At 36.0% G+C, this 25,196-nt stretch overlaps 4 protein-coding genes across 8 annotated transcripts in view; 2 read left to right on the top strand and 2 right to left on the bottom strand.

The window, feature by feature from the left end:
• LOC116176835 (echinoderm microtubule-associated protein-like 2) overlaps positions 1-7,835 on the top strand; it is a 28,742-nt gene extending 20,907 nt beyond the window's left edge. For 3 of the 4 annotated variants that reach the window (XM_031495639.1, XM_031495637.1, XM_031495640.1), the window contains 10 exons: positions 4,276-4,581; positions 4,629-4,701; positions 4,753-4,959; positions 5,009-5,404; positions 5,454-5,711; positions 5,762-6,016; positions 6,749-6,787; positions 6,850-6,937; positions 6,988-7,214; positions 7,261-7,835. In XM_031495639.1, the coding sequence (XP_031351499.1) occupies positions 4,276-4,581; positions 4,629-4,701; positions 4,753-4,959; positions 5,009-5,404; positions 5,454-5,711; positions 5,762-6,016; positions 6,749-6,787; positions 6,850-6,937; positions 6,988-7,214; positions 7,261-7,386 (1,975 nt within the window). In that variant the 3' untranslated portion in view covers positions 7,387-7,835. The remainder of the gene's footprint in view (positions 1-4,275; positions 4,582-4,628; positions 4,702-4,752; positions 4,960-5,008; positions 5,405-5,453; positions 5,712-5,761; positions 6,017-6,748; positions 6,788-6,849; positions 6,938-6,987; positions 7,215-7,260) is intronic. The other variant, XM_031495638.1, reaches the window with a different exon arrangement.
• Positions 7,836-10,501: 2,666 nt separating this feature from the next.
• On the bottom strand, positions 10,502-12,233 carry LOC116176840 (probable protein phosphatase 2C T23F11.1). The gene is made up of 2 exons (XM_031495650.1): positions 12,097-12,233; positions 10,502-11,915 (listed from the first exon to the last, which is right to left on the bottom strand). Exon 2 carries the CDS (start codon positions 11,903-11,905, stop codon positions 10,931-10,933), a length of 975 nt encoding a protein of 324 aa, XP_031351510.1. The 5' UTR covers positions 11,906-11,915; positions 12,097-12,233; the 3' UTR covers positions 10,502-10,930.
• Position 12,234: 1 nt separating this feature from the next.
• LOC116176846 (protein lin-52 homolog) lies at positions 12,235-13,061 on the top strand. Of its 2 annotated transcripts, none has more exons than XM_031495657.1 (3): positions 12,235-12,361; positions 12,582-12,671; positions 12,726-13,061. In XM_031495657.1, exons 1-3 carry the CDS (start codon positions 12,328-12,330, stop codon positions 12,968-12,970), a joined length of 369 nt encoding a protein of 122 aa, XP_031351517.1. In that variant the 5' UTR covers positions 12,235-12,327; the 3' UTR covers positions 12,971-13,061. The 2 variants fall into 2 exon arrangements, with proteins under 2 accessions (XP_031351517.1, XP_031351516.1); XM_031495656.1 differs by having other exon boundaries at positions 12,720-13,061.
• Positions 13,062-20,549: 7,488 nt separating this feature from the next.
• On the bottom strand, positions 20,550-21,339 carry LOC116176844 (cuticle protein 65-like). Its single transcript, XM_031495653.1, has 2 exons — positions 21,213-21,339; positions 20,550-21,157 (listed from the first exon to the last, which is right to left on the bottom strand). The coding sequence occupies exons 1-2, from the start codon at positions 21,222-21,224 to the stop codon at positions 20,693-20,695; spliced, it is 477 nt and encodes a 158-aa protein (XP_031351513.1). The 5' UTR covers positions 21,225-21,339; the 3' UTR covers positions 20,550-20,692.
• Positions 21,340-25,196: the final 3,857 nt, after the last annotated feature.

Genomic DNA, 25,196 nt, shown 5'->3' with positions numbered 1-25,196 from the left:
ATGCCTGAAAAGACATAAAATCGGGAGCTAGCAACCGCCATCTAAAGAATTGAAATTCTTCTTTTTGGATCGGGAAGCCTGGGGAACCAGGGGGGAAATGCGCTATGGTCATTCGTATAATTAAATCAAGCTTTACGTAATTTTACCCGTAGTCAACTAATTAAGTATTAACAATAGATATTGCCTTAATAATTCAGATTGTACTATAATTGTATGAAGTTAATTACAAGCTAGCGTGCACTTTTATAGAAACTTACTATACCTATCGTCGAAATGGATTTTAGATCTTGTGAGTATCTATATGTATAACAAAACGCTTTAATTACATCCTTTTAAGATTAATATAATATGCCCGTACTAATTGGGTATAGGTACAGTAGCGTAAGCACGGCGATTTGCATTTAGTTAGTGTAAATTGGTGCGTTGGTGTGAAGTTGGAAATGGGTAAAAAGCGGTATGTACATATGTGTTTATCAAACACGAAAGTGCGATTATTAAGCACCATTAAATATGAAGAACAACTGAATAATTAACATGCATGACAAAGGAGTTTCTAACAACAGAAGGCTCTTCCTTTCATTAGCTTATCCATTGAACTAACATCTTGTACGTACCTGTACCCATCTATTAACATAGCATATTGAGGGTTCAAAAAGTTCACATTCTGTAAGTACTTGCAATTGTCTCGAGTGATTGACGATATTTCTATTGAAAAAGCAGATGTACCGATATTTCCCAACGAACTATTGAAATTCCGTAGTTTGCACAATACCAAAGAAATTGGAAGTAGTTGTTAGCGGAAGGACAGAAATAAGTAATGTCATGGGTGTATTCAGAAGCATTACAGCACCTGCTTCACATCCTGATGGCCATCATTACACGGTCGTTGAATAACATAAGTAGGTACCTTAGTGTATGATTGGCATTAAATGGTATGGAATAATGGAGGAACACTCTACCACTTTTAGTCCATTAGGCATAGAGACCACGAAAATATCATATTGGTCATTTGTATTGGTTCGTTAGAGTTTCAACTAAATCGAGCTTGTTTGTTAATTGTACTTGTGAAGGCTACATGTTTTTATGTAAATAAACGCTTCGTTGAATCGTTATGGTTTAGCGTTTTATTGTGTTCTTTGTTGTGAAGTTCTGAGTCAATTTTTAACACTACAGTGGTGACGTGAATAAACTTCGGTTCGAGTACCTACTTTGACCATATCGACAACTTTTTAAAATTGATTGTATCACGACCAATTGCAACTAAATGTATCCCTTGATTCAAATACTGTGGGTACCCGAGAGGGAGTCGCAGATTAAAGTCAAAATATCCATGGAGATCCACCAGACATCTTTGTACGGCCTCGGAAATCCACTGGATATCCTTGAACATCTTAGGATTTCCCTGGACATCTTCAATGATTCAAATCTTGAGAGGAACGCAATGAAGTCTAATGTATGTTAATGCAAGAAACATGTAGCTTGTTCTTTTTCATGTTTCATTGCTTGTAAATATCTTCGTCACGAATTTCGTTAAGAAAACGACAAAACATGTCGTGATAGTTAAGGAGGAAGGTCTTAAATACTTTCTATCCATCTCAGATATACTGTACAGGGTGTCCCGATTTCAATGCCCGGATAGGAAAAACTTTTCCGTAGCGGTTTTGATATATATGAAATAGTAACGCGGCAACCTCGTAATTAAAACCATGGTTCAATTCTTTTTTGCAAGGTATCTCCCTGCCATTTTTTAAAATATAGAAAAAAACACAACCAATAGACCATGGTAAGTATAATAAACAATAGATTTTATTTATAGTCGAATCTTACATTATATTACTTTTTTTCTATATTTTTCGGTTCAGAATTTTTTGTAAAGAAGACAGTGCAACAATTGTTATATATTGAAAAAGCACAACGCGCAACTCATAAAGAACGTGCAAAATAGGAACAAGATAAAAACACAATCTAATGTAAAATTCAATTTTAAATAACATCGATATCTTTTAAGAAACGAATTGGGCAATTTTTTAAATTGCGATTTCTGCAAAATTAGGCGGAGTCAAAACCTAACCAAATAGGTTAATTCATCCTATTACGCCATTTTTTTAGATTAAAATCTACAAATTATTCAATTTAAAAAAATGAGGTTAGGTCCGGTAGGTAACTTTTTTACCTGGTTCTGAAAACGGCAGATTATTCAACAATCATTATACCGAAATTTTTGTAAAAAAAATTTTTGTGTACCTCTTTTTACCAAGGAAATATAGTCATTCTGAAATTTTTTAATTTTACCCCGTATATTTTGTCAAGGAAATCCGCGAAAATAGAAAAATTACTTTTTGAACCACATGTCGCAACCTTTTTGAGCTCAGAAAGGGCGCTTTTCTACCTTATTTGTAACAGATAACAACAAACAAACAAGAAGAATAGTGACATTGTTTAAATACACAATGATAGTGAATAGCGTGGCATAAAATATTTGGGTAGCAATGTCTAACGTCTGGCACTAGGGTAAATCGAATGCTAAAACCGCAATTAATACTCGACAAGAATCCATAATTCGATTTACGTTAACTAAACAAAAGCAAAATTTTGATCGATGAATATAATGTCCCTACAAATCGGATATATGTAAAAGCATAAACGTGACGTTAACTCGAGGAAACTACTTGACGATCTAATTAATTCAAAATGAAAATAAACTAAGGTGAACAAATTGTTCGTAATGAGTTAAGTAACATAACTAAAAATCGTAGATATCTATTTCGAACTAGTTTCGGTAATATAAAAAACTACAATTCAAAAGCAATTCACTAAATTGGTAAACAGACTAATATAAAGGATATGAAACGTAGGTAGTAGAATCACGTGACTGATTTGACACAAGGTCGCGGTGGAAGTTTCCAATTAATCTTCCTTGTGCAATATTGAAAAATTCAACTCCTGCGTTTCCACCAAGGAATATCGATGTAGATCACAATAATCCTAGATCCTAACCCAGAAGTAAGAAGCGTAAAAATTATTATTGAAAGTCAAAGGTAATGCACAATATTGTTGGTACATAGTACATACCGTAAACGGCCTTAGAATCCATGTCCGCAAAAAAAGCGTATTCTATGAAGCGAAGCAAATATTCAAGAACGAAACTTCACAGACCACCAACAAATCCCTTTTTATAGGTTATGGCGAAATTGGCGACGTGTATGTTCTTACCAGTAATGATCGAAACTGTTCTTATACAAGGAATGCGTACGCAGAAAAGAATTAAGGAAACATTTGCACGACCTCTAGCGGCGAAAATAAAAAACTATTGTAAATGAAACCTATAACACTCGGATGGCCTCTAGCGGCGAGAATAAACTATTGGAATATCAAATCTGACCATAGAAATAACTTGCACCTTAACTAAACGGATTTCCGCAGGAAATCATAGATGGGGTGAAAATATTGAATATAAATTAGAGTAAAAATCGAAGTTCCTTAAATGGAATATAAATTTGGAATTTAAAGTGTCAAGGAAAAAAGAATATTACAACGTAATACCCCGCACTCAGGCGGTCGATAATTTTTACAATAGAAAATGGGTTTATTTTATCCACATAATTTAAAATACAAAATAGAAAATGACATTTCGTACTTTGAATACGAATTCCAAATAAATTCATTCAAAGTAACCTCCCATCTCGGCCCTTTGCAATCACTGAGACAATATATCGATTGCTATGTACAATGGTAAACGGTCATTCAGCCAACCACATACCACACATACTACCACAATTTTTTATGTGAAAATTTTGATTGTCAAATTTCTCAAACCACGTCCTAATCATTTACAGACCACACAAATTTATTCGACAAAAATCAATTAATAAAGCTGTAAGGAAGAAAGGCACAGGGTCGCATCGCATACTACGCAAATGCGATCGATTGTAATAAAATCAATTTATAAGAAAAATAATTCCAACGTCCAGTCATATATAGTCATCTTCAATTTAACGAACTTCTTATCGCAAGACCAGATTTAAATGAGATAAACTTTTAAAAACACTACGCAATTACTTTCAGATGTCCCTAATCTCTCCTAATGTAGTCTAACTTTACAATAAATCAAAACAAAACACAAGACGATTATTTAAACACGTTAGCGTTTCGTATCGTATTTTTCTTTTGCGGTTCGTTGCATTTATATGTGCTACTTTATACGTGTATACTGTTTTTTAGCACTAAATATTCTCCATCTATAATTTTTTATACTGATTGCCAATTTTTTCCTAGTACCAAGGAAGCAAATTACAATGACGAAGATCACAGCGTACGGATGTACTTAAGAGGTAGGCCAATTATTTTATACACACCGAGCGATGTCGCCGAAAATTACGACATAACAAAGGTCGCGACGGCCCCTTCTCAGAAACTCAAATTGGATTGGGTTTATGGATACCGAGGCCGAGATTGTAGATCTAACTTGTATATACTACCAACGGGTGAGATGGTATATTTCGTTGCCGCAGTTGTGGTGCTTTACAATGCCGAGGAGCAAAGCCAAAGACACTATTTGGGCCATACGGATGATGTCAAAAGGTACTAAATGCGGAAATTGCTCTCTCGATTAATCTAGAATATTTCAGTTTGGCAATTCATCCCAATAAATTAGTAGTTGCCACCGGTCAATGTGCTGGACATGATAAGAGAGAAGCAAGGGTAATTTCGACGAATATAATTCGCAAAGTAATTTAACCACTAGTATTTCAGCCCCATATTCGAGTGTGGAATTCGGTGTCCTTACATACGATGGCAGTGATTGGAGTGAATGAATTTGATGTGTCTGTGTGCTGTATTTCGTTTAGTAAAGCTGACGGTGGGGCGATGTTGGTGGCCGTTGACGAAGCATCCGACCATACAATATCTGTTTGGGATTGGCAGAAGGGAGAGAATGGTTACAAAATAACAGAGACAAAAGTAAGAGCATTAACAATTTGGGGTTTGTTGATCAAACGACATTTTTCAGTGCTCGGTAGATACAATTGTGGCCGCCGAGTTTCATCCATTAGACAAAAATTGTATTGTTACCTGCGGAAAGTCGCATATAGGATTTTGGTCTTTGGATGCCGGTGGTACTTTGTATAAGCGAATGGGAATTTTCGAAAGCAGAGACAAGCCCAAATTTATTTTGTGTGTGTCATTTCTCCAATCTGGTGACGTGATCACAGGCGATTCCAATGGTAACATAGTCGTTTGGGGACGAGGAACAAATACTATCGTGAAGATGGTCAAGAATGTTCACGAAGGTTCTATTTTCTCTATATGCGTTCTCAAGGATGGTGCTGTTGTTTCGGGCGGTGGCAAAGATGGCCGAATGGTTCAATTTGATGCAAATCTAGAAAGAACAGGCGAAGAGAGTCAGGTATATAATATCTCTCTCTTATCCATAATCTCTTATCCAAGCTTTTCAGATTGAAGGACACTATGGTGGTATTAGAGTAATTTCGGAGGGCCGAGGATCTCAACTGCTAGTGGGAACGACGCGCAATTGCATTTTAACTGGTAATGGAAGTTTGGGATTTCAACCTGTTGTTTTGGGCCATATAGACGAGCTGTGGGGCCTGGCTGCTCATCCTACCGTTCCTCAATTTGCCACAGCAGGCTATGACAAACTCCTGCAAATGTGGGACTCAATGTCGCATAGTATTCTTTGGAGTAAAGATATTGGGGTACGTCGAAAGTGGAGCAAATCTTCTTGCAATTATTGGATCTATTCCAGGTGCACGCCCAAAGCTTAGCATTTTCGCCAGATGGTAATATTATAGTAGTCGGTTGTGTTCCTAACGGAAATTGGATGGTTTTCGATTCGCAAACGCGAGAATTAATGAGCCAGCATTCGGATGGTCCGGAGCCGATTCAAATAATGCAGTTCTCGCCAGATGGCAGTATGCTTGCTTTAGGATCTCGAGATAACTATATCTACATGTATCAAGTGTCGGAAACTCACAAATTTAGTAGAGTTGGAAAATGCATGGTAAGACATTATTTCTTTACTCATATGGTGAATGCATTTATAAGGGGAACCTTTCGCACGCTTGTAAGGGTTACATTTTCGAATTCAAAAAAAAAAATTCAAAAGTTCACTTACTTTTGACAATTTTTAAATAATAATAATAGTAATAATACCTACTATTTATTGATAGCTCAGGCTAACAATTGGAAAGGGTTCGCCAAATAGGCGGTTTACCACCCCTCTTGTAACTATAACAACCACATAATCATCAAGATATTTGGATCTTGTTTTCTATTTTTTGGTGTCTGCATAAATAAAGGACTTGGGATTCTTGTTTTTGACTAGCACGTTCTATATAATCAATTTCTTGAGGTCTACGTCAGCTTTCTAATAAATCTCTTTCGTTCCTTTTTTCTCCGATGCCGTTTGACCCCGCACACTATATTGGAGTTGCATGTACCTGTAATAGAGTAGTATAATAATAATAAATAATAGAAATGCTTAATCACCTGTCCAAAACGATCGGAACTAATGGTAAAGGGTATGCGTCCTGTAGATAGTTACCTGTATTTTTCTAAATTACGTACTATGGCATTGTTTTACACGAGTATATAATGCTTTTAGCATTGTAAATCTTGTTTTGTTGATAACTGCACCCAAAGATTCATTCATTGCACGCTTTTCCTTCTATAGCAAAATCTTGTATCTTCTTCTTGCCTAAACTGAATAACTGTGTTTTTTGCTTGCTGCAAGAGTGTGGCAACTTCTTCGCATGGAACTAAACTGACAGTGGTAATTTACTTTTCGTCATAATACTTTTAATCGCTATCCTTTGTAAAATTCTTATTTTTTAGGGTCATTCCAGTTTTGTTACTCACATTGATTGGTCAGCAGATGGAGAAATACTCAGGAGTAATTCCGGAGATTACGAGTTATTATATTGTGAGTATCAATACTTTGCTGGCGAGTAACACACCTTAATTTTTGAATAGGGAATGCGGCTACTTGTCGCCAAATTCCGCAGAGTAGTGCCTTTAGAGATACAGAATGGGCATCGAATAATTGTACAATCACGTTTTCGACCATCGGCATATGGCCTGAGAATGCCGATGGTACGGATGTAAACTACTGTGATCGCAGTCACGACATGAAGCTAATGGCTACGGCCGATGATTTTGGAAAAGTCAAGCTCTATTCTTATCCAGTGATGCAACCAAAGGTACGAGCTATTTTACTTAGGTTCCACGCTGATTCACAATTTGTAGAGTTTAAACCACTCGTATGGCGGACATAGTAGTCATGTGACCAGTGTCGCCTTTCTGCACGATGACTCCCGCTTGGTTTCGATTGGAGGAAAAGACACGAGCGTAATGCAGTGGGTTGTTTCGTGAAATATGAATTAGAATTCGTCCTGTCCTCTCAGGAATTTTGATATGCCTTAATGTTTTATGAATTTATATTTCATACTAGATGTGCCGTATTTAGTAAACATCGTCGTAAAGTTAATAATGGAAAAGTCTATTAGAAATAATGTGTTTTATCGATGCAATTGTTGTTACATAAGTTTCAAGTAGGTATGTATGTAATGTCTTTTTTTGTAATGTTTAATTACAAACAAATTTCACCTTGTTCTACATTCCACCAACACTTTGAATAAAATTATTTTTGTACAGTAGCTTTAGGCTGACACTATTTATTTTTATTGTTAAGAATTGTTCACACTGCAGAAAATTCTCTTGTACATTTTGTGTGATTGTACCATAAATTACATAGATTTGGTTCTTAGGTATAAAAAAAACATTATTAACGTGTGATAAATAAAAAAACTGAAAACTGTTAAGGGTGCGTATTTGTATGCACAATGGATAATTTTTGCTTCCTTGCGCTGTAATTTTGTTTTAGATTTTGATCCTTGGAGTTTTCCGTTTCTCTATATGATTACATGTGGCTTCCGAAACTCATCTCGCCGACCTTGACAGGGAATGAGGAAAGTAACTTCTGGTGGCGTTCGAGAATAACCGTACGTACCGTTCCGCCGATTACCGCAGTGAAATCTAATATGATTGTAATTAATTTAAGTTACTAAATAAACTTCTTTTGATTCCACTAATCTTGCATATTAATTTAAATTACAAGTAACTGTTATGTGCGGAGACCTCATAGCAATATTTGTCGCAGTAGTTCTTTACCAGCATGCGTGTTCTCAACATTTCTAAACAGGTTACGGCACCGTTTTCGGTAAGTACAGAAAATACAGGCTGCATTTTTCAAAAAGAACTACATGCTCATTTCATGCTAACAATTGTAGTGTTCTTAGAGCGGCGAATAATGGTATAAAATAATCAAAAACCATTAACAAGTCGTTCCTACAATCCTACGCACCAGGCGGCGTTTGGTGTATTAAACTTCCACCTTATTTGTTCGATAGTAAATTTCATTCCAAACTAAGTTCCGTAAAACATTACATGCAGTAAAGTTTGTGCTACTATCAGTATATATTTTATTTCTAGAATTACCTTTCCCCCTGCACTCATGCAAACCGTAATGAATCACATCCCAAATGTAAATCAGTGCCTCGTGCACCACGCCACCACACCTCGCTTATAAATATGCGCCCTCAACTTCTTGAATCGTTACAATTTCAATGATGTCATCCTGCAGAAATTCTTGAAAAACTTTATGACAGTCTGCACAATATCCCCGTGCTGTAACTTTGTTATATACAACATTCAAGTCGCCATATTTGGCTGTGTATAGTTTTTGTCCTTAATCCATGGAAGTCTTACTGTTTACACATCGTGTCTTCTATTTCCTTCTTAGCTGTTAATTTCTATAACTTTTCTACTGTTCGTGATTGTACCGAAGTCCAAGTCCTGTGGCGGCCATATTTTCGGAGCCAAAGTTTGTTTACTTTTTGCATTTTCGTGTTTATGCGATCCTTAAGTCAATTATAGGTTGGGTTTCGGTGAAACAACAAAGTAATTTGGGCTTCATTTTAGGACCATTATATTATCAGTCCTCACTCTTTCCTTCTCTAATAAGGAATGATCTTTAGGGATTCCCCAAGCCGGGGAAGGGGAAAACTACGAGCAGAGTCATCTAACTTTCAAGTCGAAATGACGGACGTTTCGCGTGTCCTTTGAATTTCGGTAGCAGGCGACTCATATGGATGGCACCTTTGATTATTAATCAAAGGATGGCACGAATGAACTCCTACGTTGTATATACAGTGGCGTAGCTAGGAACTTGGTTTGGGAGGGGCTGATGTGCGTACGTTGTCGAAGGCGGTGATAAAAAATCACCTACCTACGTACGATTCAGCTCCATTTCGCAAAAATTGATTTAATTGTACACAAATATGACATGTCCGGGGGGGTCTATAGTCCCCCACCCTGGCTATGCCCCTGGTTGTATACTCAATTCTGTTATGTGTTGGGACGTGCGAGACATAATCGGAAAGGGAATTGAATAAAATGCAGAATATTTGTACGTGAGAAAAGACAAGAACAAGTATAAATATATTTGCGCACACAACAAAGGCCATACCAGAAGAAAAACCTTCTTCGGGACAAAAACCCTAGGGAAAAAACGAGACACCAACTGCTCGTTGAATTTAACTTGCGTTTTAATTGTGTGAATCGGGTTCGACGAAAACTATGAGTGTTAATTATTATATTTACGTCATGTACCGCACCCATTTTTCGTCAAGCCCAATTGACACGATTAAAACGCAAACGCAACGAACAATATTGGTGTCTCGTTTTTCCCTACGTCCTGCAGTGTTCATAAAAAAACCATCAAAATGGCGTGGCTCTCCTCCATTCTCGATTTCAATTAATTTAATAGGAAAAGTACATGAGAATGCCAATAGTAAGTATTCAGGTTAAAGTCAAATATTGTCCAAGTAAAGCCAAAGTCGAAATCGAAAACAGCACGGTTGGTATATAACACCCAAGCATATCGTATTTTTGTTAAGATGTAAAGGTGTGTTGCCTAACCGTAGGGGTAGGTTATCACAAAACTAAGTACATTACCTTTTGTTGCGGCACAAAACTTACACGAAACTGGAATTTGAAAATTAAAGCAAATACAACTGTATACTGGCTGAAGGCATAAAGCAAAGTGAGGCTACTTTTACAATGAACTTCAAACTGCACCATAAGCAAATCTAATTCATACTTCAACATGGTACCATTGTATATAAGATGTATACAATGATGGTACTCACTTTTGATTCGCTTTTAACGGTTTTTAAGATTCGCAATAAATAATTAACATTTATATTTTTATTTAAACAGCACCAACCTGTGGTACACGTCATTACCGAATTTCACTCTCGAGCTCTCGGACTATTAATTGCATACATACTCACATGTATCATGCAATAATCATTCGAAGAGTTTTTTGAAAGGAGGGGGTACTATAACAGCAGTATTTTCTTTTATAATATATTAAATGAATCTACACAATCAACAAATATAAATACAGAACAAAGAAAAAGTGTGATTCATGTCCAGATAATATATTTTTGAATAATCATAAATATAAGATCAATATGTGCATTCAAAAATTGCCAACTTGTCTTCAAAATGCCCATTTCACAAGGATAATATTGGTCAGGTATTTTATTTACATTGTTAAAGGCAAATTCTTCGTGAAATACTACCATTCCAATATTTTGAGGAAATTCCAGAGAAAACAAAAAATGTTCTAAAAATAACTTCTATAACAATTGGTCTACCTTGGTGTTAATTACAAAGGAACCTACACTTTTGGCTTGAAACACTCTTACAGGCTAACTTTCTTAGTACTATTATTTACATCACCTATTTATTTACACAATTTTTATTTCAGGAAACTCAAATTTGAGTTTTACTAGAAACTTTTATGAAAAATATATTTATCGATTTACACTGCTAGAATATACCACAGATGTTATACAGCTTCTGAGTCGTTAATATTTTCTGTTTCACTACATTTTAATGCCGAATCTTCCGTCACCGCAGGAATAGCACATTTGACCATTAAATCCTCATAGGACTTCCCTTGTAATAAACAAACTATAACAACAGTCATATTATCACATCCCAGCCCGGCCATTTGACAATCCGGCGCTAGGCACTGCATCATTATCGATTCACAGATCTCCTCAGGTTCAACACCGGCGGCGATATTCTGTCGTACAAACGAAATCACCTCCTCATTTGTCATCACATCCCATATTCCATCGCATGCTAACACAATGAACTCCCAATCGGGCGTAATAGTACGAACTAGTACATCTGGATACGCAGTAACCATTTGCTCTTCCGGCTTCATTTTATCGTTTCGCTTAAAAATAAAATCACCCAGTGCTCTCGAGAGTGCCAAATTCCCATTAACCCGATTGCAATCGACCCAACCGCCTGCGGCAGTGATTCGATCGAACTCTTCTTGCAAGTACGGTTTGTGGTCATTCGAGAGGGGTTCGGCGACACCTTTTATGCTCGCAACCGCTCTGGAATCGCCGACATTTGCGCAAAATAAACGACTCTCCCGTATTACCATCGCGATTGCCGTGGTGCCGGCCTGTTCGTGCTTTAGAGTCTCCTCATTTTGCATCACCTCGTCCATTTCCAAAAACGCCTGTTTCATCGCATCAATAATGTTGCCCTCTTTGTATTCATTTCTTTGCGTTATGTACTTATGCAGATGCTTTCCGGCGTAATCTGATATTTTGGGCCCACCGTGACCGTCGTAGACTGCAAAGAATGCGCTACCGGGGTCATCGGGTAGAGATAGAATGTGTGTGTGAGCGTCTTCCATTGTTACTCGCCATCCTTGCATGCAGCTAGAACCGACACGGAACTCAGAGTTTTGGCAGCAAGCTGTGTCTTTCGCTGTGACCGGTTCCGATAGCGTCTGCCCCATAATTACTAAACTGGAAACCGAAAACAAACATTAGGGGGGGGGGCATTGATTGAATGCAGGGGAAGAACTACCGATTCACAGGACGTTTAAAACTGGGCACAAACATCTTTGGGTAATTTCATTTCAAGAAACATCAATTTTGAGAGTAATGTCAACATTTCCCAAATTTATCTTGACACAGCCGTACTTACCAAAACCGATAAAGTTTTTAAATATTTCTTTTGAGAGCCTTCCAATTATAAGTCGAAATAATAATGTGCCTTGGTCATATTTTTGTAAATTACTTAATTAATTAGTCATTTTTACTAATAAACGTCACAAAATTACAGGAATAGGTTAACAAAGTCACCAACCCAAAGCTAAAAATAATACCAGATAATTAAGATGAGATTTCTTTTTTAAAGGTTGGTCAAATTGAAAAGATGGCTTCAGAGAAACCCGGGAGCATTGAACAAGGTAGAAATTTTTAAATTTTTCTTTAAATCTTTGATTTTTGCCAACAAACTTCGTATTCTATGCGTAAATTGAAATTGAATTATTTCAATTGCTTAATGAACTGTGCTATGTAATTCTCGTAAAATTCTAAATTTAATAAATATAGTCAGTATGTCAAAGTTGTGCTCAAAGCGGCGCTGTCAAAATATTTATTGACTTGTTTGTTTGGCTTGCATTGCAGCAAACGAGTCGGGATTTTCTTCGGTTGAAGAAAGTTTGCTTAGTATGGAAAATTTGGATCGATCTTCGCCTGAATTATGGCCTGAGAAATGTAAGCAACTATTTGTAATCTGTTGCAATAATTTAGCATAAATTTTAGTTCCAGGTATGTCTGATTTCATAAACAGTTTCTCTCCACCTCACTGCTCAACAAAACCACCATATTCGAAGGTGTTTACACCTGAGGATACAAGCCATCTTCATCAACTATCTGCCTTATCTACAGCTGCATTGATAGCAAAAGTTAAGGATTTGCACGATATCGCATATCAATTAGGAGTGGAAGAATCTAAAGAAATGACGAGAGGAAAATATCTAAATTTGTTTAATAAACCGAGAAAGGTAATTTAATGTAAATATATAGTGCGGTTGTAAATAATGTAAAGGTGTGTTGTAAAGAGAAATTGTGTTTGTTAAAATATAAGTACTGTTTTTCCATAAAGTCTAGTTTGTGTAGGTATAGTCCCTTGAACTAATCAATATACATTCTAAACTAAAGCTGATGGTTAAGAATGTACCTACCATATATATCGATAATTTTTCTAGAAGTTTTCCGGGCTACTTAACTTTGACTTTAGTACAGTGTTGGCAGATAATAAATTGCTTGCGGTAAACTGAAGAGAAAAACAGACTAACAACATAGTTCAAAAAAGTAATAGCGTATACCAAGAGACTAAAGTTGTGCGTTTTAATCCCTAAGGGCTAGGGCACCCTTAGTTCTTTGGTATACTATTTTTTGATTTTTGTACTCCTGTAATCAGCTACCACCATTTTAATATTAAAGTACAATTTGAAAGAAACAATTTTGCATGTTTTTAAAATCAGGATATCTTGGAATGATGTTGCAATAATGATAATAATAAATGTTAGAGTTAGTCCCTCGGTTAGTCCCCTATAAAATAACTATACACACCTGATTATTCAAAATGCTGCAGCAGAAGGTATGAGACAATTATTCTGGTTCCCAAATACAAAAAGATACATAGAAAACGGAAAATGACTTTAATAAAGTAGTGCAAGAACTATAATACTATCACTTTTCGTCTTTCATGTAACTTTAATTAAAGTGACACTAGTAGTTCAAATTTAATAGAGGTTTAAAAGAAAGATTTAAAAGAGAAAGTACATATGGGAAAGTTCATCGATAGCTTTAAAGCAAAGAGCATATGATTGTCCCCTGCACAAAGTACCCACAATAGTGCCATTCTGTATCTTAGAAAATGCCCTGACTTCTTCAAATGCAAATTGTCAATTCGAGGTCGTGGTAAAGTATTCTAACACTTTTCTTAATGAAGTCAGGTGGTAAACCTGATAATAAAAAGATGGGGATTTTCACCAAAGGCATACTTGGGGTTATTTTTGGTCAAATTTTTGAGTTCTGATTATACTTCCGGAATCCGGATAGCCTTTAGGCAGTTCTGAAATTGTCTCTAACTCTAATAATTTTGTCTGGTGACTAATATAAGTATATTCAGGAGTTCCACCCTGTATACAGGGTCATTCTTGACGAGCGTCAGTTAGAAAGATATGGAAAACCTTTGAAAATGAAAATCTAACTCTAATAATTTTGTCTGGTGACTAATATAAGTATATTCAGGAGTTCCACCCTGTATACAGGGTCATTCTTGACGAGCGTCAGTTAGAAAGATATGGAAAACCTTTGAAAATGAAAATAAACTGATAAATTTTTTAAGGGTCATGGCACCTGATGAATTGAACTAAAATATTTTGAAGATGGCGCCACTTCCGGAAATACCGAAAGTAGCCATCAACTTTTGTTATTTTAAATAGGGACCCCCTATTTTTTTCTACATTTTCGGTTTCTACGTCGGATTTGGAGTACAACGATACCCCATAGTTGACCCTTTGCTCCAAGGGCTTCGTTGATATTCAAGTTTCTATGTCAAAAATTGAATTTGCAGGGGTCACTTTAAAAACTTATTATTCGAAAACGGTGAGAGATATTGCAAAACAGTTTTCAATGCTTTATTAAGGAAAGATCGAATTTTCTTATGGTATACGAAACCGTCTAAAAAAGTGAGACTACGTCACTTTTTTAAAGCTCTCAACTTTTACATTTTTAAATATGCATAACCCCATTTTTTTAAATGGCACCCCTCATTTTGTTCTTCGCCATTGTTTTCCTTTTTCCCAGACATTTAATTTGATGCAAAATGTCAAAAGCTGCTTCAAACGGCTTCCGAGATATTTCATGTTTTAGTTATTTCTTGTGGCAAATTGATAAAAAAATTAAGTCGCTTGATGTTTTTCTTTTGTTTTTATTTTAATTTTGATAATGTTTAAACGTCAAATTTGCAGGAATAACGGTATGGTTCAAACAAAAATACATTCAGTGTCTTCGTCTCGTGACTGGATTTGAACGTGCAACTGTGTCGCGGGTTAATGTGATTCCGTCCCGCTGCTCAGTAGCGCGACTAAGCAGCGCTGCTAAGTCGCCCAGTGTGAAGCGGGGCACTCACTAACAAGATAAAATAATAAATATAGAATACGCGTGCACCCCTCTTCTAATGTCATTGGTTCGCAATATGAAATAAGGAATAAAAATTGGACGGAACGAAATTATTATTTCTTATTTCCTAGGCTTATTTCATATTTTAATGTTGCGTGCAAATCCATAAAAATCAGTAGATTGAAAATTGTTATTCCTTATTTCTTATTCCTTATTTGTTATTTCATATTTCTTATTCCTTATTTGTTATTTCATATTTCTTATTCCTTATTTTTTTCATTGTGTGATGAGCTTAAAGTCAATTCCACAACGTTTAAAAATGGCTATTCCCTCCAAACCAGTTACCAGAGCCCGCACGTGATCACACATCTAAGGCAGGGTTCCCGTACGTTAGTCGTAAGCTACGAGTAAAAAATAAAAGGAGAGAATCTTGAATTAAAAGGGGCGAGACGGAAATTGACAAAAAGGAAGTTATAAGAGTGGGGGAAATTTTTTACTCGTAGGTTGTAAACAACGCGCTATGACTGAAGTACAGTAGGGAAGGCGCATAAAATAAATCACTGAAATTGAAATTGATCGTTATTATTAAGATGGTGGAAGCTCGAAAATTTAGCCAAAATAATATTACATTGCAAGAATAAACTTTAGAAATGGTAGTTCGCCGTGTAAAAACAGGGTGGAAAAAAGAACTTATACAAAAAAACCAGCCCTCAATTTAATATTGAATGGTGTAGCAAAATTAATATGTAGTTTGTAGTGATGTGAATGCATAACATAAAATTATAACAACAGTATGGACAAAATATGTAGCATATAGGCTTGGAGAGGTGACAAATAGGTTAAAAACAAGTTTTGAGAACAATGGGTCAGGTTCTGAGGTAAAATATACAGGATGTGACTCATATTTGGTGCAATAAAATCCTTTTGTTAAGAGCAAGATGGAATAAATTACATGGTCTTGTAGGCAAATTCAATGCTACGACAAAATATGTGAAAATCATTGAATCGCAACTCGTATATCACACACAGATTCTAAACTGAAGAGTTTTTATTAGCATAATCTTGCCCCCAACATATGTAACTCGCCCCTCGTTCGGCGTTTCGAGCCTAAAATTGACTGTCGAACACAACCACGGAATTAGGTGTCGTGACTCATTTGATTACAGTTTTTGCCACCCCCGTGACTGCTTCATTCACGGAGAAAATGTTAGATTACAAACAACAAGTCAGTACATACATCGATAATGTCCACATATTAAAAGAATGGTCAAAATTAATATGAATATATCAAGACCATAAATTGATCATAAATGCGTTTGATGTGTTTTTGTACAAATTTGATTTGTCTTGTTTTCCATGTGCATTCATGATGTGTCTTGTTTTTCGTTTTATCAACGTGTTTAACTGCATTTGATTCGATTATCTGATTTTTATTGTAAGATTTGAGATGTTTGTGTCTTGCATTTTGTCGTTGTTCTTGATTTATTTCTTGTACTTCTGTGTGTTATGCCAGGTTTTTTGTTTCTAGTTTTTTTCCCCGCTTTTCGGTTTGGATTTGCTCCGCCGAACCAAGCCTTGTACATAATAGGTAAATCTCATTTTAATTCTCATCTTTTGAGAAGCCTCCAAAATCCACGTTTTTATTCAGTTCCCTTCCGATTGTGTCCCAACATACAAAGAGAACCGCTATAGTGTATATACCTACTGTAACGTAAGAGCTTGTTCGTACCAGCCGGTCGTAGCCGATTTTTACTGAGACGTGAAAATGATGCGAAACATCCGATATGCGACATGAAAGCTTTGGGTGAAGGATAATCACCTGTAAATATAGGGTTGGTAAAAATTGCAGTGGTAGATCCTAATGGGGGACTTCTAATCTAAGATCACTTCAAAACTAAAAATGATAATAACACTTTTACAATTATTCAGAAACTTTCCATTAACTTGCCATTAAATAGCTAAGAGGATTTTTCATATTTCAAAAGCCAAGGAAAATATCCAACATTTTTCTTACAAATGTTGAGCTTCTCTTGTCAAAATATAGGTGATCTCAAACAAATAATTTAACATGCCCATGCACATTTGACATTAAGATAATGCGTTTGAAAGCTTTCCCAACTCCAAATTGTATAAATAACAATTTAAGGTACAATTGCTCGTCCCATGTTTGGATGAAGATGATAACAGTGAAGAGAGCTTTGAAACCTTTCCAGAAATGTATCTCAAGGTGAGTTGCTAGGGGCAGTCCCCACTGGCGAAACGGTTTTAGCCATTTGACTATTTATTTACCAATTAAATAGAATTATTTATTTTTATTTATTAAATTACGACTTAAGTATATGTATGGTATATATGGTATAAAGAAAAAGGCAAAAAATAACATAAAAGGCGTTTTCCCTCTTATTTTCCAGTCTGATAATTTTCTAGTTTTTGCCTACCCTGATTTTTGATATTAAGCGCATTAAATTAAGTATAGGTACGTAATGTGTTGACCTTATTCGTAGGTAAATGTATGCGAACCCGTGTTAAGGTCAAGTACAATGTCTACCACTTAAGAAGTCATAAATCAACTGAAAAGAGATATGCAAATGATTTTTGACCAGTAAGCGAGGGAAGAGTGGTATTCATTATCGGCTCTACCCGTTCGTGGATTAAAACATTTTTTAACCTGGGTGGTGCCCGCACAAAAAAGAAATTTAAATAATGGCTTTTTCTGTTAATCAGGAAGTTGATATGTCACGATAAAACGTGCAGTTCGCTCAATTATCGGCATATGTGGCATTGCGGCGATAAGGTTAAAGATGGAAAGGTGCTGATACAAGTAGGTATGTGGATGTGGATTACGTGATTGGGCTTATTAATTATTTCGTTCCCCTGACTGTATTGCAAGGCAAGTTGAGGTATAGGTAATATTATAAGTATAGGTACCTACCTACCATTTCTGAAGTTTGCGTTTTTAGGAGTTAAAATTGAAACAATATGGAAATTTCTCTTCCTGTTTCCTATTAACTTTGCATTTCTGTACATTCGTATGTGTATTTTCGTAATGTAAACAATTTTGTAGAGAGGTAGAGACGTAGACAATAAAGTAGGTACCTCGTGTTTAAGAAATTTCCACAAATATATAGTAGCTTGACATTGCATCCAAATGATTGAACACAAGTATAAGAATCGAGTCCAACTATTGGGAAAATAAATATTTGGGGATTGCATGACCTATTGTCTATTTTTCCTTTTTGGAATTGTTTGTAATTGCGTAGGTAATATTTTTCTGTTTAAATTTTATCGCTTTGATAATTTATTCAATTTAGATAAGGTGTTCGAACTGAGACACATCTGGGCGTTTGCGATAAGAAATTTTATTATCGGGCGAAATTTAATTAACGCGCGTCTTCTTCTCGATGCTAAGAGATAAAGAGTTCCTTCGAAGCTGGGGTTGTTAAACCTAATTGTGAACGCGGTGTTTTTGAAAATCCTGTAGGAGTGTACCTTATGGCGGAGTGGTGTTTCATTAAATACTGGAATTAACGTAAAATCGATGCTGCAAATTCCGCGACGAAAGAGTATGTAAATTTGTTTACACTAAATATCGGTCAGTTAATTTCGAAATAAAGTGTGCAGAAGATCAGTAATATCAATAAAAAGTTTAAGTTATCGTCAAATGAAGTACCTAGTAAAAGTTTGTGGAATGTTTGTCTGTATTCAGAAAAAGTTAGTTCGAATGTGAGTTAGTCTGCTCATCAATGAAACTTTTCTAAAAGGTTTGTGTTTCATTAAAAGTTCAAGGTTTTTACCGTCCGAGCAGCCACCGAAAATTTGTTCATCTTACTCATCAAACCAAATTTTGTCATCAAGAACAAGTGAAATTCAGATGCTCTTAGCGTTTGTGTGAGTTTAGTCCGCCTATATCGCAAATCTTGTACGACCAGATTATTTTTTATTTGGATTATTTAAAAAATTGTAGATAATTTCATATTTCTAATTATCGGCCGTCTGTGTGCGGGGTTTTATGTCTAAACAAGCAAGCTTTTTCCGGTCAGGAATTTTGTTTTAATTTTTTTTCATTGGTTTACGGAATACATTTTTGTCATTGTCAATTAATTGTGTGTTTATTCGTGCGACCCAGATTTTTTTATTCGTGTCCAGGTTTGCTTAACAAATTCTTTGGAATTGCCAGAAGTTGATCGAGGTCCCCGAGTCTTTTGATTTGATAAATTTTAAGTCAATATTAGGATTTTTGTTCTAGCAGGTGCCAGATGTGTACGAGGACACATTATAAAATTCAAAGTTGCAATTTTGGACAGGTGTTTTGTAAGTGACGTAGTGGCCGCATGCCATTGCACACAGCAATATATGAAGTTTGTAGTTGTGCGAATGTCTTTAAATTTAAAATTGGAACTTTTTTTCAAAATTTGAAAATTTTCAAGAACTTTATTTGATTTTAGGTTTGATGGTTTCAAATCAAAATGGGAAACCACGATCTTTCTACCTTTAGGTAACATTTCCCTACAAAGCTTGTTTATGCACTTCTCCACTCTTATTGGACAAAATGTGACAAATGTTGAAGGTCAGGTGCGATTGGGCCACACTCACAATACCACCCAACACGCGCTTTGGTTATTTCTCAATGTACCTCAATAAGCAAAAATATTGCCCTAATGTAACTTTTTCAAATATCATCCTTTAGCATCAGGGGGGAAATGCTGATGACTTATGATTTTCTGTGATATTAAAGGATAGTACACACTAAATTAAGGGCTGGTTTGTGTTTTTTATTTTTGGAAAGTATTAAATCCTATTGCGCAACGATGTCATTAAATGGGAACAGACGTGTGGAGTCCTGATCGCCGGATCAGCAAGAGCCCCTCGTTTGCGTTTTCCGTTTTAAACAGCAGCGGAGTTGATGGAATTAGCGCTCTAAAGAAGGGCGGGTTGAAGTACTTCGGACGATGGACACGTATGCTCATCAGTTCAGTTTCAAAAAAGAATTTAAAAGTTACAAAATTGTTACGCATCCGGCAGCGTACGAACGAAAAAATCTTATACTTAAATTGCATAAAAACATAAGTGATTGCAGAAAATTGGTCTTATGACAGATTGAGCTAGCCCAGCTAAGAACCCATTTGATGGGGATGCAGACGTATATTTTGATTAACAGATATCAAAATTGTTATATATTCGATGATTTCATTTGGGTCACATGGAACTGATTTACCTTGATGGTCAAAAAGTTAAAATCCGTATTTTTGAATCTACTTTGTAGGGAAAACGCTTTTGGAAATTTCTTTTATCCACAAATATGGTCTATAATTTAAATAAGTACGGAATAGTATCTGCGTTATGCGTAAATCGTTTTCGATTACATTTGATTAGTTTTTGTTCTTCCTTTGCCAAGGTGATTAAAATCGCTTAGAAGCTTTGTTCGAATTCGAACATTCAAGTAAAACAAGAAAGTTATTGAGATAAAATTTATTTGGAGTGAAAAATACTTTAAATAAATATGTACAGCGATTTATGAAGTAACGGCATAGATTCTACACAGCTACGTTCCATGAATGCGGTAGGTACAAAAATGAGCATTTGGTTCCCCGTTTAGATCCGTATTACCAGTGACCATGTCCGTAGGCGAGACCAAGACCATGTCCATATCCAAGACCATGTCCATATCCAAGTCCGTGTCCGTATCCAAGACCAGCAAGTCCAAGACCATGGGCTCCTACGAATCCTGGGGAAACGACGGCATGAGCCGAGGGCGCAACAATGGCGGCGTGTGGGGCTACAACAGCGGCTGCGTGTCCAACAATGGCGGGTGCTGCTACAACGGCGGGTGCCGCAACAATAGCACCGTGATGAGCAGGGGCGTTATGTTCACCATTGGGCCCGATAGCACCATGACCGTTGACTACTCCGGAGGGGCCAGCTGCACCATGAGGTCCTACTACTCCCGAAGCACCAATAAGGGTGGTAGGTCCGGCTGGTACTACATTGTAGGCGACCGCGTGATGTCCGATAATTCCGCTCGGTTTGGCAGCGGCGAAGATGGCCAAGCAGGCGAAGACGGCTACAGTCTGCAATAATATCTACCATAAACAACTACCTTCAGACGTTAAGCTGCGAACTTACCAAAGCGTTCATGGTGGTTGTATCTTGAGAGATCTGAGAGTACAATGCTGGTGAAAGACAAACCCTTGCATTTATACTAAGATTTCGACCTTCGTGGTTAACAACAAATTCTTTATTTTCCTAATATAATAATAAATAGACAGATACCATTAGTAATCATGGAGACCACACCTTCACGTTAGTTCCTTACTCTAATTCTTACTATTACTTAAATTGAAGGTAATACGGACATGGTGTAATTATATGCGCATATAAAATAAGTCCACCCATACAATTAACGTATTTGTTCCTATTCATATTCATTCCGATGTGGACAATTGATAGAAATCGAGTATTGTAACTGAGATAAATCTTCAGCCGCTATAATTTCTTTACCTTTTCACTTTTGTGTTAAATCCGCATAATATAGGATCGTGAGCTCTGTGGATGTGCATTACCAACGACTTTCCATAATTAGGGAAATGCTAGGAGAATGTCCGTCTTAGTCACAATAAAGGAACTTGGGAAATACTTTAATTTTTATTACACAATACCTACCATAGTCACCACAAGTTGATGCGGTTATGGACAAAGATCGTTTACCCTAATTAATTTTTCATGCTCCACTTGTTTGATGGATGCTATTTGGCGAAGTACAATCGCACTTTATGCCATTTAAATTATTATGCAATAATAATAACTATTTACAGTAGGTAACCTATATTTTAACGCCCTGCCTTCGAGTAGGTAAGTACATATTTTTTTTCAAATTTTAATTACGTACATTAGGTCAGCAAGTTTAGGTATTACATAAGTCGTAGGTATATTTCTGGAAAAAAATTGAAATGTGGGTAAGGCCATTGAAGTGTTCTGCTGCTGTTCACTCAACCGTGTGGCACAATGCTTACAATAATTATTGAACTCGTAGGCATTACCTATAAAGGTATGCGTTCCGGCGTTTATAATTTCATTGCCACTTCAGGTTTTTTGTGTTTGCGTGAAGTAAGACTCTTTATGAAATTTAGAGACATCCTTGACCAAAGCTTTGAATGGTATCGGATTCTTTTGAAATATTTTTCAATCATTTATTACGTTATTGTAAACAAACTGACGGAAATAATTAAATATATATCAGATTCAATGCAGCGGAAATTAATAGATTTGTTTTATAGGTTTATGATTAAAAATTACCTATAAGTTGGCGTTGCAACGCAAACGCACACCGTGTCGTGTGCAAAAAAAACCCAATTTTTTGAAGATTTTTAGTTCTCAGCTATCAAAGAAAAAAAACTAGCCATTTGAACATCACTCAATTTTCTGACAATTTTTTGATAGTATAATTCATCTTATAGTCTAAGAGCTGGCTACGGAAAAAAGTGACATCGCTATATGGCTGATTTTTTGTATAAAGTATCCTGATACATAGTGAAGTAGAAAACGTCATGTCTGCCAGAGAAATCCGGTTGGGACGGGTAGTCCCTAGGATGGTCCAATATGTCAAATTTTAATACAACTGCCGATCTTCCGACTATATTTACCTCTGGCGTCTTTATTTTCAATCTGACGCAAAAAATGGATGAGACTTTTCTGTACAGCTCATCCAGAGTTGCCAACTTTTCGTTCACACATATCGCCAAAAATGATCTCTGGATATCGCCCAAAATCGCAAAAGTTGGGATTTCTTAAAATCGCCCAAAATCGCAAGGTTTTCCAAATAAATTTCACAATAAAACGACAAAATAAAATTGAATTTATTTCATATTAAAAAATCCCATATTCACAGATAGTAGCTAAAGGTAATACAACAGATAACAATAAAACAACAGATATGCGCGCATGTAAATACTACGTCTTAATGAGACTAATGAGAATGAGAGAAATTAAATGTAATAAGTTCCCGTAAGCGTTTTCGAAGTCGCCCAATTTGCGATATATCGCAAATGTTAAAAAATGGGAGCTTTTTTGGATTTTGTATCGCCCATTTTGCGATAAATCGCCCAAGTTGGCAACCCTGATGCTCATCAAGGCACATCTTTTTTTATATTTAATATTTTTCGCTATGAAGCTTACTTTCTGAAAAAAGTGCAAATTTTGAAAAATTATAAAATGAAGAGTTTAACCTGTTCAATTTAAAATTTCTCAAAAACTAAGAAACTCACAAAAAAATCGTTATGGACTTTTTTGTAGAGCTTCTTGTACCACATTAGCTAGTGTATGCGAAAACAATTACAATCATTTTTAAGCCCTTATAACCCCTTTAAACTTTTAACACCATCAAAAACCCTGAAGATGGTAACGGACGGAAACCAAAATAGGTCGTTTGCGATTCCCTATACAATCCTATACACATTCCAAATTTCATCAAAATCGGTTGAGGTTGAGGCGTTTTTGAGTTATCATGTTCACAAGAAACGAACCAATCCTGGAACCAATGCATACAGTTTAAAAAGGTCATAACAAAAAATTTTTGTAATCATTTTTGCAAACACTAGCAAATGTGGCATACAAAACTCTACAAAAAAGTCCATTACAGTTTTTTTGTGAGTTTCTTAGTTTTTGAGAAATTCTCAATTGAAAAGTTAAACTATTTATTTTATTTTTTTTTAAATTTGCATCTTTCTTGAAAAGTAGGCACCATAGCGAAAAATGTTAAATAGAAAAAAGATGCACCTTGATAAGCTGTACAAAAGGTTTCATTCATTTTTTGCATCGGATTCAAAATAAAGCCGCCAGAGGTATATTTACCTCGTTGGAAAATCGGCAGTTTTATTAAAATTTGACATATTTCACCACCCCTCCCAACCTAAAGCCACGGGATCTCGCTGGCAGACATGACTTTTTCTACTTTACTATGTATCAGCATACTTTACACAAAAAATCAGCCATGTAGCGATAACTCACTTTTTTCCGTAGCCAGCTCTCCGTCTATTAGTAGGATACTATCGCAGAGGGTTCTGCGTGTCGTGAGAAGCGACCATGAACAACTGCAGATCAACGCAACCCTCGGTGATTGGAATATGTGACAGTTGTTGTACCTACCTAGCACTGTGGAAGGTGAATAATTTTTCTTGATTTTGTAAAATCAAAAACTGTAGGTATTTATGATATAGCAGAGTGAAACAGGAAAAGTTACGAATTTACTGGCAAAACTCTTCGACTGTTTATACGTTAGAAGCATAAGCAGGGCCGTAGCCAGATTAGTTACTAAAAGCGGGCAAATAAATCTACAGAGCGGACAGGCGAAATATTAATAATTTGCTGTGTTCTGCTGAACGAATTCGTTTTTAGCACAATCCACGAAAGTTACGACTTCACATTTCCGTCCCTCTGCGTGTCGTTCCGTACTATAGCTGTCCCTAAACCTCGTATCGACTATCAAAAATTAACTTTGGCATTCATCACGTGTTATAGCTCTAATTTGGTCAAAATTATTTTTTTATTCACCAATTTTGTTGGCAAAACGATCACACTCGATTGCTCGATAACCAAGAAATGATACATGTCTATTTTTGGCGATATTTTTATTCAAAGGATGTCAAAATCGTTATTTATGCATCTATTCTCTTGGGAAATTCAATTGCGCAATGCCCAAGAGGTGGTCCATGTGTATTTTTGTTCACAAAAAATGTCGAAATCGTTATTTATGTACCGATTTTCTTGGGAAGAAGATCTTGTATCGACTTCTGGTTTCAGATGGACAACTATCAAGAATTAATTTTAGTATCCATCACTTTATTGCCCAATATCGATCTAAATCCTTATTTATGCACCAATTTTTTGGGATAAAGACCAAACTCGATGCCCAAGAAACTAACTCCAGATTCGTGATTTTTATGTTCAAAAACCCCCAGATACCAAATTTCGTAGAAATCAGAATTATTTTTCGCACCCTTACCGCTCCTTCGTGGTAAGAATTTTGAAAATTTCAAAATCGGATAGGGCATACCCGAAAACCTATTCAAAGACCATCCATTTTTATAACTCTTATAGTTGCTGAAAAAAAAA

This window comes from Photinus pyralis, unplaced genomic scaffold (assembly GCF_008802855.1).
Source record: "Photinus pyralis isolate 1611_PpyrPB1 unplaced genomic scaffold, Ppyr1.3 Ppyr1.4_LG7, whole genome shotgun sequence".
In the NCBI taxonomy this organism is placed as follows: Eukaryota; Metazoa; Arthropoda; class Insecta; order Coleoptera; family Lampyridae; genus Photinus; species Photinus pyralis.
This window is presented reverse-complemented; position numbering and strand designations above follow the sequence as displayed.

Coding starts and splice junctions, on each gene's coding strand:
- LOC116176846 (XM_031495656.1), top strand. CDS start 12,328: ATGGCTTCAGAGAAACCCGGGAGCATTGAACAAG. Junction 12,362..12,581: donor ACCCGGGAGCATTGAACAAG/GTAGAAATTTTT, acceptor CTTGCATTGCAG/CAAACGAGTCGGGATTTTCT. Junction 12,672..12,719: donor TGAATTATGGCCTGAGAAAT/GTAAGCAACTAT, acceptor CATAAATTTTAG/TTCCAGGTATGTCTGATTTC.
- LOC116176840 (XM_031495650.1), bottom strand. CDS start 11,905: ATGGGGCAGACGCTATCGGAACCGGTCACAGCGAAAGACACAGCTTGC.